This window comes from Carcharhinus amblyrhynchos, chromosome 21 (genome assembly GCF_965287045.1).
Source record: "Carcharhinus amblyrhynchos chromosome 21, sCarAmb.v2.hapA, whole genome shotgun sequence".
In the NCBI taxonomy this organism is placed as follows: domain Eukaryota; kingdom Metazoa; phylum Chordata; class Chondrichthyes; order Carcharhiniformes; family Carcharhinidae; genus Carcharhinus; species Carcharhinus amblyrhynchos.
Window position 1 is genome coordinate 13,559,900 of NC_137344.1, and position 14,893 is coordinate 13,574,792.

Genomic DNA, 14,893 nt, shown 5'->3' on the forward strand with positions numbered 1-14,893 from the left:
ACCATGGAAACCTGGAAACCTCATTGAGGCTGGTGGGGTGTGCCTGGAAAATCGCAATGGGCTTGATACTAGACAGGATTCTTGTTTTGACCCTGATGTCCAATTCAACAGACCATCACGATTCCCACCAGGGGTTAGCAGCCCTTGATTAATCACCACCATGATCTCCCCTAACAAAGCCTTGCTGACTATCTCTGATTAATCCTTGTCTCTCCCAAGTGGAAATTAATTCTATCCCTCAGAATTCTTTTTTTTCCCCAATAATTTCCCTACCACTGGTGTTTCACTCACCTTGTTTATCCCTACTTCTCGACTTGACAACCAGCTTGGACACGAGGGGCTGAATAGTCCACTTCTGTGTTGTAACCAATCTATAATTCTGCTCAGATCTAGTTACTTATCCAGATCAAATCAGCATACTTGGATGTTTATAATTCTAGCTTCCAGCAGGATGGTTTAATGGACATAATTTTTGTCTTGTGTTTACACTGAATTTATTTTGTAGAGTGGGGGAATTGGTGGAGCAGGGCTGGGAGAATGTTTATATTACGTGTGTAAGTCATTCTTGATTCATTAGCATTCTTCCTCTAAATTACAAGGTTTTGGTTTCAAGTCCCATTCCAGGTCCTCAGCACAAAAAGCAAGACTGCTACTCCAGTGTTGCAACACTGAGACAGTATTGCACTTTCAGAGGTACCTTCTTTTGAATGAGGTGCCCTATCAGCACCATTTTGAAGGGCAGTTATCCTTGGTTTCCTGGCAAGTATCTATTCCATACAAACTGGTGAACACATTTCTTGCATTACAACAGTGACTACACTTCAAAAGCACTTCACTGGCTCTCACTGCTTTGTACAGATGTACAGTCATCCTAATATAAAGCAAATTTTCCTTTGTTTTCTTTTTTAACTATTCTGCCTTATTACAAGTCATTACAAGCCAATCAACAAAATAAGCCATGGCAGCAAGCAGAGAGGCTTAAGCCCTGAACATTGTCTCCATTGAAATGTCTATCAAGCTACTTTGAGAGAAATGGTGACTTCTCCTTTTTAAATGAGACATTAAAAAAAATTGCAGTTACTATATTTTAGATCTGCATTACTACAACATTAGCCGTATTTTGCTTACATCACAAGTCATTTAAACATTCTCTTCTAGAAAACATTGACACATCAGATAACACTAGTAATCTAACATAGAAAATTGGTAGTTAATATATGTAAATACATTTTGGATAATAAAGTAATATTGTGAATGTCAGAATTTCTGATCAACTCACTGGCTTTTTGGAGTCCTCTACTTCACGTATGCTAAGGTTTTCAAGAGGAATTATACCTCTGGGTTCTTTGTCCTGTGAAAGAACAATTATTTTAGAGCAAAACGAATGAATACATAACTTAAATATGAATGCAACTACATCAGAGAATAAATAACATTTCTTGCATGTTTAAGATTTGAGAAAATAATAATGGTCTTTCAACAGTTTCTATGAACCAAGGCAACACAGTCCTTAGCACTGTTGTTGCATAGCGCGAGGGACCTGGGTTCAATTCTGGCCTCAGATGACTGTGTGGAGTTTGCATTTTCTCACTGTGTCTGCATGGGTTTCCTGTGAGTGATCTGGTTTCTTCCCACAGTCCAAAGATTTGAGGGTTAGGTTGATTGGCCATGCTTAATTGCCCCTTAGTGTTAGAGACATAAGCGAGGTAATTACGTGGTGTTCCGGGATAGGCCCTAGCTGAGATTGTTATTGGTGAAAGCTCGATGTGCCAACTGGCCTCTTCCACACTAGGGATTCCATGAAAAGATAAAACATGGGACAGTAATTGCTGGGCTGCTACTATGTTCATCCTTCTGATATTATGGGGAGGCAGTGGCGTAGTGGTATTGTCACTGGATTAGTAATCCAGAGACCACAGGCAAGATCTGAGGACTGGGGTTCGAATTGCACCACTGCAGGTGGTGATATCTGAATTCAGTAAAAGTCTGGAATTAAAAGTCTAATAATCACCATAGAATCATTGTTGATTGTTGTTAAAAACTCACTAATGCCCTTTAGGGAAGGAAAGCTACCATCCTTACCTAGTTTGGCCTACATGTGATTCCAGATCTACAGCAATATGGTTAACTTTCAAATGCCCTCTGAAATGGGGGGCAGTTAGACATGGGCAATAAATGCTACCCAGCGATGCCCACATCCCGTAAACGAATAATGAAAAGGTCACAGTCTTAGAAGGAGGCCGCCAGTCAACCTATGAAATGTTGAGGTTTTGGTGGTGAGGTGTGCATTGGAAGTATGGAAGGGAAAATAGGTTTTGCATTTGCATAGAAAAAGTTAGCTAACTTAATTTATATCTGCAGATGATTTCTCCATTATTCCATAATCTTGCAAAATCTGCCAAGGTTTTCGAGACATTTTCAGGCAAAGTAGTTTACACTAACAAAAGGAGATCCTCTCTTACAGAGGAATTGAAACACGGCTATAGATTTAAAAAAAAAACTTTCACCAATGTCTCAGAGTCTTAATCACCCAAGGGTAGTAGCTACTCACAACACTATAGAAGTTACATAAATCTATTTCAGAAATTAATAAAATAAAAGCACCAAACCTGCTGACAATTTGAAGGCATCAACCGCAGTATGTTACTTTCAGCCAACGGTTCTGGTCTAATGCAAGTCCCAAACATTATGCCCAGCCTTTGACAAGGTGTATACATTTCTGGAGTTGACAAGTGCAATAAAATTTCCTAACGAAGCCAGCAACCTCATTTTTTCAGCTCCATTCTGAAAACTGCCCCTTGATCTGACTGCCTGCCCACAACCGATACTGATCCATCATCATGGTCATTCCCTCCTCCACTCTTATCTGTCAACTCCATTCCACTGCTGCCTGATCCTCAACTGTCCAAAACAAAGCCTGAAAGGTAATCGCCAACCCCCTCCCCACACCCACCATTGCAACCGATGCCAAACCTTTTATCATGCTTGCCAGGAAGCATCCCCCAATGGTCCCTGGCTGCATCTGGCAAATGCCCAACCTGTTAATTTGACCAGCTGCAAGCAGAGAAAAAAGAAGCAAAACTTCTAAACTTAATGGCATTTGGCCTCAGTTACATTTGGGAGGTGCAAAGCTTTGCACCTTCATCTCTGGACTGCACTTCCGTAGTAGCTGAGGTATGCACTAGTACAAAACTTGAAAAAAATCAGGAAAATAAAAATACAAGAAAAATACCCAAGTATTCATCCTTTCTTTTAGAAAAGGAGCACAATTTAAATAAAAGATTAATGACAATTATGAAAAATAGAAATTGGCCTAACTTACCGTGGTGTATTCAAAGTAGTACAAGCAGTTGTCAGTCAAAATAAACCAACGTCGCTTCCATGTTTTGACTCTTCCACCTGTAGTTTGACAAATGTGCATTTGGCAGAAAGAAAATAGAGAAAAAAACTCAAAAGGTTCACAAATTGTCATTAAGCTTAAGGCACAGCATAGCCTTTTGGTTGTGTCTGGCTCCATATAGTGTAGCAATGTCATTTATTCAATCCCAAAATTCTGCATGTAATTGTGCCAATACCTCCAATTAAAAGAGTTTGTTATCTTTGAATCATTATTGGCTTCCAAAACTGTGAAGAATGTTGTGGAAGACGGGGAGCAGAAAGAATGACACAAAAAAGGCAATGCTTGGAGATGATAGCATAGAATGAGGTAGCATGTTTTGTATCCAAGTATGACAATACATGTCATCCATAGAATGTCAGTTTGAATGCCAAAGGCGCTTCTATAATACTGTTTCTAGAAAAAGGTAAATCAAAACTATCATAAAGAGAAGACAAAAAATGAAAATAAGAGCTGCAAAGAATGAATTAATGGATAGAAACGTGGTTAATGAAAAATGATATTTGCACAGCATGTCAAAGATCCTCTGGTTTTCGCCTTCTGAGTGTACATTTGTACTGTCTATTTTAATATCTTGTATTGCACATGATTAAATCAGTTGAAAAACCATTTTGGATGAACAAAACTAGAGAATTAATATTTTACTGCTTACAATCCCCATCACTGGCTGCATGTTTATCTGTGCATTTAATATCAGAGTGAAGGAATAGTTATTATGCCATAAGATTTGACCATTTAAAAAAAATACTATATTTTAAAAATACTAAAATAATGAAGGAAGGAAATGACCTTCTCTTTTCACGCCTTTGCGTTTGTATGCCTGAGACCCAGTGGAAATCAAAACTTATTTCATTAGTTCTTAGCTGAGTTCTACTTCAAGTCCATGGTGTGAGAGAACATGAGGTGATCCAGGGCAATCATCTGTTGTGCCTACTGGGGCAGGATGGCATGAAGGGATTGTTTGGAAATAGTACATAGAAAATAAATATAGGAAAACTGAGGCACAGTAATTTTAAAAAATTAAATATCTACTGATATTGCAGATGATCCAACAATTGGTCTTGATGTCAACATGATTCAAATACACCAGTTTCAGATGATTACTAAGATAATTCAATGTTAATTTCCTGCAACAAGGCACATGAATAAGTGTCTCTGGATCAGTCATATCCCAATACAAACAAATTTTTTGCACATTATATCATGACACAACATTCTTCAACACTATTCAGATTGTTTCATGTGTCAGTTTGAAAGAAAGCTAGTAAGGTAAAACTGAAATTTCCATGAGGCAAATTCAAATGAAATCCTTGATTAAGTAATTGTTAGAACTCTTGTTATTTGAATTCAGGGAAATTAATTTTAAAAGTTTATGCATTATATCACAGATTAGACCAAAATCAAGACTGCATTACAATGACAGTGCTGTAAAAATGGGGTGTTGGGAATACTTACGATTTTTATAATTTTTTAATGTAATTAATTATTTCTTGAAATATTTGAGCAGGATCAAGTGTCAAGAATTCAGTCAGCCCCACCTCTGTTTCTGAGAGTTCTACAAAGGGTTTCTGTCTATTCTTAATATAAAAGCATGTACAGCTATTAGAAGTTTAAAAATAATCCAGTCGTCAGAGCTTGTCTCTTAGAATTGTTCAGAAATTCCTAGTTTTAATTAAAACGTTGCCTGATCTACACAAGAGCTGGTGACCATCTGGGAAATGGGTTGGGTAACAGGGATTATATGTAACCATCTTAGATTTTGTTCCTTTTCCACTAAAAAGCTAGTTCATCATTTGAGCATCAGAGCTGAAAAAGCAGCAAATTCAAGATGCACCAGAATTTCCTACAATGGATGGATAGTTTTTTTTTGATAGGTCATCAAAGTTTTCTCTCTCCATTAAGTAATATTGGAATTATTAAGGTTAATGAACTTGTATTTCCTTTCATATAACAAAAAGGAGCAAGAACTTTTCTTGCATACTTCTAAAATCCAGCAACACAATGCCAATACATTTTATTCTTCTACACCTACTGCCCAGTTTAAAAACAATAAACATTATTGTTTTAATGACACAGAAGTACACGTGGCATGTGGGTTTGCACTATCTTCTACACAATGAATTCTTAGTTGCAAACGGGTTATCTATCTGTATGAAACAGTGGATGCAAATGAAACACCACATCAGATAAAAGGTGCGATAACCCATAATAATCTCACCATCTTTTAAGTATTTGGGGATACCCAAGAATAACTCATTCTAAAATGTTGTATAAAAAGAAGAGTAAATACTATAACGAGATATCAAATACATCCAAATTCTTGATTTGGTCAAATTAGTAGATCTTGCAACACTGTAGGCAATATCTGCCTGCATTTACAAAATATTTTTAAAAATTGTTAACCTTTAAAGAGGGTAACCTATGATTTTTGCATTTCTTCCTTTGCAAATGTTCTGCTAAGACACATGGCTCATTGTTTCTGAAACAGAAAGAATGGAATGGAATGGACACCACTTCCAGAAAACCATAAGTTGTGCTTCCAGTTAGTCTCCAGGTAAGCTGATATCAATTGTCCTTCCATTGGATCTCACCAGGCAGAGTACAGAGTTAAGACTGGGGGATTGAACGTGTGTGTCTCAACAGCACAGCAGTACACTTGTGCTCCAATTTGCACCCCCATAGTACCATGTGAATGGAGACACACTTTAAAATTGTACTTAGACTGCAAAAAAATGAAATACGGATAATGAATGTTTTGTATATAGCTGAAACATAATATTGCAATAAATACCATGACTACTACTAATGCAGTTAATCAAAAATTGTTTTTTTTTGTTGTTTTGTAGTGTCAGGTCTAGTTTAACTCCACCCAGTTAATCTAACTCTCATTAGAAATTATGGATGTGACAAATGTATAATGCTGCCAGAAAGAAAACTTAAGCAGTTTACTAAAAGTCTATTGAAAGAAAATAGTTTTTCATCAATTTAATATTTCTGCACTTTTCCTGAAGCAATACTCAAGTGCTGCATATAAAAGAAAATTCAAATACTTTACAGAGAACTGTTGCTATCCATCCACTATAGTTAAAAAATGTTGCTGGCTGATGCCTCAAGCCACAATGAATTTCAGCTATTTTGTAAAAGAGAAAATATGGAATTTTTGCATGTGTTTGTAAATATAGATCTTACATTGAAAACTGGCATTAAAAAAACTTTCATAATACATTCTGGCTTTTTGTTTTGAAAATTAGTACTGTTGCAGGAAGTGACAGATATATTTTAAGCTTGAAATTTTATAAGGTGCACTACTGGTCTCTACTAAGCTGCCTTCGGAGACACCAAATGGACAGCAGGAAAAAGTGAAAAATCAACAAATAGAATTGATCCATTCTGTAACTATCAAGTAGCAGAGTACTGCCAGAGCTGAGACCAAATCACTTACCACCCGTTGGGCTGAGGCAAGTTTGTGTTATGAGGGTCTTTAAACATGAAAATGATTTTATAAGGTGATGGTGAAAATATTTCAAATTTTAAAGTGAACAAGTGTAATTATGTTTGTATAGTTGAAGAAAAAAGAATGAATGGCTTATGATGTCCACCAATTGCACTGAATTGCATATCTTTAGCACATTTATGGTTGTAAAGGAAAGTGTGGAATGTTTGATATATTAAGTTTTTTTATCTGCAAAAAACATACCAGATCAACAAAATGATTTTGTAATTAAACAATTAAATTTAACTGCCATTGCAAACTATTTCAAAGGAAAATTAATTCTGACATGAACATTTTGTTGAAAGTCCAGGCTCATAAAACCATGATACAGCTGGGAAATTTGTATCTGCATCTATAAGCACAGTTTTCTAGCAATCCAGCATGAGAATGGTTGTCAGGCCAGTTTGCCCACTGCACAATAGACAACTCATGAATGATAGATCTATGCAAGATATTGTTGGAGCAGCCTAGTAATGACATGTCTCAAGATCTTCCATGCTAGGAATGAATTAATGTTCTGACCATCAAAGAGAATAACTGCAGGATGTTTAAAATCCAAAAAGAGCCATTTGCTCAAAACAAAATCTTTGAAAATAATGAATGCTGAATAAAAAGCAAAAAAAAACTAGTGGTTAGAGTTCATTTTGTATTTTAATTAGTGTAAATTTAAATTATATTTAAGTTGCATGACATAGCTGCAGAGTACTTGAATATTTTACTTTGCTAAAATATGTATGCATACATCAATCAGAAACATTTGTGGATCACCAATTTTGGGAGGAATACTCAACCAAAAGAAGCATGAGATTAATACAAATCTTTTCAAATGGAAGATTTTCCTTTGCGCAGCAAAAAAAATGAGTACTCATGCTTAAGGTAACAAAAAAAAGTCAGATTAATACGTAATTGTGGGTTTTTAAATTCTGGTGCAGTTTAAATCATCTATATTCATAGTGTCACAGCACAGAAGATAGCAATTCAGCCCATAAAGTCACTGCTGGCTCCTTGAAAGAGTAATACAATTAGTTTTTTCTCCTTTTTTCAAATTTTCCTCTCTATTCTGTTTTGTTCTTGGGACTTGGGCAATGCTGCTTTACTTGCCTCTACTCATTTACCCTATTACAGTGATGTTGAATTTTCTCTTTAAAGCCCCTGCAATCCTTTTGGTAAAGCTGTTCTCACAATTTTGTTAAGTCTTAATTTCTAGGATATTGACCCCATGACAGTGAAGGGATGACATGTGTGTGTTAGGATGATGAATGCTTTGGAGGGGAACTTGGAAATTAATATTAATGTCCTGGACTAACTTAGCAATTAAAAATACAAGATAATGATCAGAAAAGATATAAACTAAATCATGGTATATATTAGTTTTAAAATCACCCACAGATAATTGACTAGTGGACACAAACTGAAAAAAAAATTCCTATAAAGCAAGATTCTTGGCTCACTGGAAAGATATGGAATCTGATCCAATTTCTGCGTCACATTCTTAGTCCTCTTAAAAGTGAATACATATAGTTTGCCTCATACTCCTGTACGAAAGCCCTATGTTTAATTTCAAGAGTCAAGCTTTCATTTTATCATACAGTTGTAAAATTAACCTTTACAACTACAGGCACCAGGTATTTCCACTTCTGAAACACTTCTTTTAATCTGCAGAATATTTAGGATGTGAAAATCAGTGGGGCAGTGCAAAAACAACTGTCGCTGTAAAACGAAAGGCAACAATTTGATCACCAAATAAAGCAACACTGCAATACAGTGGAAAACACCTAAATGCGTAACACTAATGCAAACATTTGTTGTGCTTTTTGTTACATAATTGTATAAATAGATACAGTGCAAAAAGTGGGATAGATGATATATTTGCACTTTAAAAAATAATAGCAACTAATTGAGATAAAAAGCACATATATACCAACCATATCACTATTTTTGGGATCCGACTTGGAACAATTAGCGTATGAAAATTTGCTTTCTTAAAGAGTGTATGCCTAGAAAGTTATGTATTTAAGAGTGGTCCACTGTATTGCTACCCATAAGCTCACACATAGCAAATAGCTAACAAACACCCGCTAATGAAAGCAGCACGCCTCTACCACCAGCTGTAAGACAAAGACCAGCAGCACCCTGGGCACAATTAGCTACATGTCAGTATGGTACATACCTCCTGTGTGTATAAGGAAAGACAGCCAGTCATGTAACAACCAAACAGGGGGGGGGGGGGGAAAAGAAAATTAAAAAGAAAACAAAATTAATTTTAGAAATTAACCCTTTGAGTATTAGAATTGCAGAAGTGACTTGATAAACTGACTTTAAAATGTGAGCATTTGAAACGATTTCTTTTTTCTCTATACTGGATTTTGCCTCAAAAAAACAGACAAAACATTTGGAATCTGTATCTTACCTTTTTAAGGGGTTGAATTTGAAGGTCAGCAGTGAGGTCTCAACATTCATTGCTGACCTCCAAGAAATCTGTTCACAAAGATCTAGTGAATTCTATGGTGTTGATTTCCTCTTTCCTGACGTCAGTTTATTTCTGGCGCCAAGATAAGGGGATCTCCAATCATTCAGCAATAATGGTGAAATTAAGCATCAAGAATAAACAATAAATCACACTCAAGTATTCTCACAGACAACAAACCAGGAAGTGTACACTATAGGATTCCTTCACTTTTAATTTTTGGATTTTACAGATAGCAAAACAAATGACTGGGACATACTCATGGGATTAAGGTGGAAAATAAGATATCATAAACAAACTTTAATCTTTGGAAACCTGTGGCATTTCTCATCATGATGGAGGAATTTGACATTCAACAAATACAAAATTACTTTTTCAGGGTTAATGAAAATATTTGGCAGCAATTATGAACTTAGTATATGATTAGGAGTCCATAGCACCTCATTCAACAAGTTGTAGCCCTTTCAAGAGTTTCATAGCATCTAAGAACATAAGAACAGAAGTTCCTGGCAATTCGATGGCTTCTAATTGATTGCAACCTGGGGAAGCTCAACCACAACAGAAACATGGATAGCAATTTCTGTATTTTTTATATACTCTGCATGTATGGACTGCAAGGCCAGGATTTTATATCCCCTCCTGCCTTTCAGAGGAATAACGACAGCAAAACACTGACCATTTGACTGTCATTACTTCCACAAAATCCAGGTCCAGGTCACGTAAATTTTCTAAACCTTTTAAGTATCTTGTGATATCATGTTTTAAATGATTGATGATTCCACATGTATGAAAATCAGTTGAATGTTACAGAATTCATTTTAAGAGCTTTTAAAGATGCACAAAACACCATATTGATAACAGTGAACAGACTGGGCAATTTGGAGCCCGTGTTCACTGTGAGCATAAATGGCAACATGGGCTCAAAATACTGCAAGATTTGGAAAACCAGATTCTTGCCAGCAAAATCTCATTTTCTGATTTTCCATGCTCCTCACTGGTGACGTAATGAGGTTCTTGTCATTTAAGTATATTTTAATATAATTAGTAGGCTTCCCCACCATATGTTCCCTCAAATAAAAAACTTCCCCCACCACCAATGTGACAATATCAGTGAGATTTACAACAGCTTTTGCAAAACATGAAGCAGTCAAGAACCCCTTGCTGGGGACACAAAGGCAAGTGTAGCTCCCCATCCACCCACCTCCCCGAACATGGGGGAAATGGGGGAAAGTGACACACCTGGACAGTGCCCTGTTACTGTCACCCTGGTACCGCCCAAGGGTGAACCCTCTGGGGAGCTCCCTTCTGTATGGGGCAGGAGGAGTTGACACCTTTCTTGTGTTGGTGTGGGGAGGGAATGTTGTTGCCCTCGTGCTGGTGAGTTATCCTGGTGCTCATGGGAGAACGGGGGAGGGGGGGAACTTTAAACACGGAGTTGCATGCTCCCAATCTCTTTAGAGCCAGCTCTATCAAGCCCTGCCCTTCCAATGAGACAACAAAAACCATGCCCTCAGATTTTCTGAGCACGGACGTCAGAGAATCTGAAGAGAAAACTCAACTGTGCAGCTGAAAAGCTATACGTCAGAGTGCCAGCCAGCAGTCTGCATAGAGTGCAAAGTTTCACCCATCGTCTCTCTACTGGGAAATTCCAGATGATTATGTTTTGAGTACTTTGTGGAAAGACTGCTGTAACTACTCTTTGTCAGTGAACTGTACTTTTTTTTAATGAGTTTTCAATGTCGTTCTATGTTTTGGTACACATAGTCACCCAAAAAAATTATTTCTGGTTAATCCAGCAAGGAAGTTAACTGCTGCTTATTTTAGGACTTTTCCTGGCCACAATTACCCAATGAAGCAGCATGTCAGTTTATAAATAAGTAACATTCATTGACAAAGAAAACCTGATTCAAATGGGAAAATCGCTGCATAAATATTCAACAGAGGTTGAACTTATGCCATCAGTATATGTAAGAATTCAAGTGTGGTATCAATAAATTATTCATTTTTAAGTAATTAATACTTTAGCTTTACATTGTTGCAAGGCAGATGGAGGAAGTAACAAAAGAAAATTAATCACACTATATTCTTTGTATCGCTGCTACTTACTTTGTAAATTTCAATTATTTATTAACAATCTCAAATACGGTCAATTCTATGTTAAATATTGTCAGATTAAAGAGTCACAACTGTATTCTAAGGCACTTCTGCATCCTTTGGATATTCTATTTTGTCTCATTCAAATTCTTTTGCCAGATGTGTGCGCAAAGATGCCACACTGGATCTCTCAAAGGGTTAAAAAAAAGAAACAAAGTTCTAAACATAAGGCAAAAATAAAATTATTGAAATTTATATAAGAAGCAAAATTAAAAAATATATACTTTTTCTATGTATTGTAATTGTTGAAACCAACCCAGCTTGTCAGAATTGTCTGCACAAAAATCATCATTCTGTTCTCAGTTAAGGACAATTGTCTATGTATTCAATATACCAGGGATACCTTGGTAAATGTTTCACAAAGTGATTGCACCCCCAGAGTAATAAATCAAATTACCATTGGTGTTTCTAGAAATGGTGCTAAATAATATTAGTGCAAGTGATATCATAGTGAATGAATTGTAAGACACCTATAGACCCAAGGTAATAAATAAAATGGTGTTCCCAATGGCAGTTACTGTTCTTCAATCAAACTTTCAAAATTTGAACTATGTTATATAAACTATTTATACATATTTCAACAATATCAAACCCAAATATTCATTTTAGTTTATACATTGTTAATTGCAGATTTCTGGCATAACATAAGAAAAACTTTAAATTTTAGAAGCTGATAAAATCTTTGAACTTTCCTGATGTTGGTAATCCACCACCACTTTCAAATAAAGGTAATTCACTCAATAGCAAAAGAATATTCAATATTTATATTCATCACAAAGTTTTAGAATTAACAGACATATGATTTAATCATAAAGTTGAACATGTAGTTCATTCCTCAGCGGGAGAAATTAGTTTCGTACACATCACATGAAGGGTGCCATTGTGGGATATAGTATATATTTCCTCTTCTGTCAACTAATGGCAATGTCAAGCACTGCCAGGTTAGAGGAAGGCGAAGTACAATTTGATGTTGAGGAAAGCTTCCTCCAATATCAAATGGATACCTACAATCATACAAATAACTTTTCTGCACCTCACACCATCTACCTTTGCAGCCTTTCTGGGCAAACCCATCTACTCATCTATTCTCTTAAACTCACATGCAGGAAAGTGTTGACATTTTAAATTATATTTCTTTTACATTACTCTAGCTGTTTGGGATTTAGTGAGTTTGGGTCTGAGTTTAATTTATTCAGATGTAGAGCTCATTTGTTAGAAAGATAAAACAAACCTATCAACTTTTTTAGAAAAGCCTGAGAAATGTAGAACCATTTGACTTGACTGGTGAATTTCATGAATGAACGATAAGTCAAAAGCAACTGTAAAATATCTTCAAGGCTTTTTCTTGGTATTTTGTTTCTTCATACAATAAAGAAACAAAGAAAGACTTACATTTATGCAGTGCTTTTCACAATCTCAGGACATTCCTAAGCATTTTAAAGCCAAAGTAGTATTTGAAGTTTATTCACTAGTATCACAATAAGGCTTACATTAACAGTGCAATGAAGTTACTGTGAAAATTCCTAGTTGCCACATCCAATGCCTGTTCAGGTACACTGAGGAAGAATTTTAGCATAGCCAATGCACCTAACCAACACGTCTTCTGGAAACTGGAAGGAAACAAGTAGGCTTACATTAACATTGAAAATACCCTAGCTGCCACACTCCAGCACCTCTTCGGGTACACTGAGGGAGAATTTAGCATGGCCAATGCACCTAACCAACACATTTTTTTGGACTATGGGAGGAAACCAGAGCACCTGGAGGAAAACATGCAGACACAGGGAAAACATGCAGACTCACACAGACAGTGACCTAAGCTGGGAATCAAACCCAGGTCCTTGGTGCTTTGAGGCAGCAGTCCACTGTGCAACCATAGTTTTATATACAAATTCGTTGCTGCCATAATGCAAGGTGGCAGCCAATCTGCAAACAGCAAGTTCCCACCAGGAGCAATATATTAATGACCAGATATCTGTTTATTTAGTGATATTGGTTGAGAGATAAATCTTAGCTTGGACACTGGATAATTTCCCTGGTTTTCTTTGAAAAATACCATGAGATCTTTTTATATCAAACTGAGAGAGAAGACAGGATCTTAAGTTAATGTCTCACTGAAAAGGTGACACTTCCAACAGTACATGACTCCATCAATACTGCCCTGAAATAACAGTCACACATTTTGTACTCAGATCCCCAGATTGAAAATTAAATCTACAGCTTTCTGACTCGAAGCCATGGGTGTTACCAACTAAGCCGAGGCTGGCACATTACTGAATATTTTTTAAACTATGAAATAATTAAAAGCACTGGAAATGAGTTTTCTTTCATTTAATTTTGATTGAAAATTTGGATCTACATACAGTATACTGCTTTACCATAAACTTTAAACTGTTATATATCTGTTAGATTTAAACTAAAACAGCTCTTTAATTCATAAGTACTGTACACCATTTAAAATAAGAAAAAAAAATCTATAATGCTACAAAACATTGTAATCTGAAACAGTTAACCAAAATATTTTATTCAAAGAAAGTAAGGACTTCTATAAACACTTTTATAGCAAAAGGCATTTTCAACTGCAAACATGCATCTTGGACATTGCTTTCAAGACTTGTATTAGGTATTTCTCAATTTTTCAATTTGAGCAATGCATTCAGAAATTCAGATTATGCACCTACATTGGATTTGATTACACTCACTTTAATTTCAGCTCTTTGAATAATATACTGCTTGTTTAGTGGAACAAATACTTATTTAAACTGGAGCATTGATTAAAATTAATTTTGAAGGTGGCAAGTTAGTGTTCCTCGTGGCCATTATCCTCACTTAAGCAACTATACTTTAAAATATGATTTACTTTTTAAATGTTACATGGTTGGACTAAAGTATTGTTGGCATGCACACGTAGATTTTCATATTTCTCACTATAAAATATGGACAAGCTTCAAATCCAAGGACCAGAGATTTTCAGCTTCTATGCTAACACATGCTACAAACTATCCCTCCTTTCAGATTGTCTTTTATGAAACTCAATTCAAACTCTTGAGTGCTCACCAGAAAATAAAAGGTTACACTTACTATCCACTTCCAATGTCTAGGCACATTTATTAAGCAATATTAAATAATCTCAGATATATTGAATAGTAAAGGACTTAAAGTTTATGGAACCCAAATGGTGAAGGCCCAGTTTACATGACCAGATCAGAATGAATTCAAACGATATAACAAGATATACTGTATTAAACTCTATTAAAGTTGTCCAAAAAGATAAGCAGCATCAGCTTAGACAGAGATGATACAAGTTTTTAGTGCAAGTGGAACTTCAGAACTACAGAGCTGTTTATTGAAATTCACTGAAAAGCTGATCCCATTTTTATAG

The 14,893-nt window shown here is 35.9% G+C and overlaps 1 protein-coding gene across 5 annotated transcripts in view; it reads right to left on the bottom strand.

Annotated features, from left to right (window-relative positions):
- The window catches only part of cyth1b (cytohesin 1b), a 250,764-nt gene that overhangs the window by 13,105 nt on the left and 222,766 nt on the right, over window positions 1-14,893 (bottom strand). For 4 of the 5 annotated variants that reach the window (XM_080209513.1, XM_080209512.1, XM_080209515.1 and 1 more), the window contains exons 10-11: window positions 3,323-3,401; window positions 1,280-1,351 (exon numbers count right to left, since the gene is read on the bottom strand). In XM_080209513.1, the coding sequence (XP_080065639.1) occupies window positions 1,280-1,351; window positions 3,323-3,401 (151 nt within the window). The remainder of the gene's footprint in view (window positions 1-1,279; window positions 1,352-3,322; window positions 3,402-14,893) is intronic. The other variant, XM_080209511.1, reaches the window with a different exon arrangement.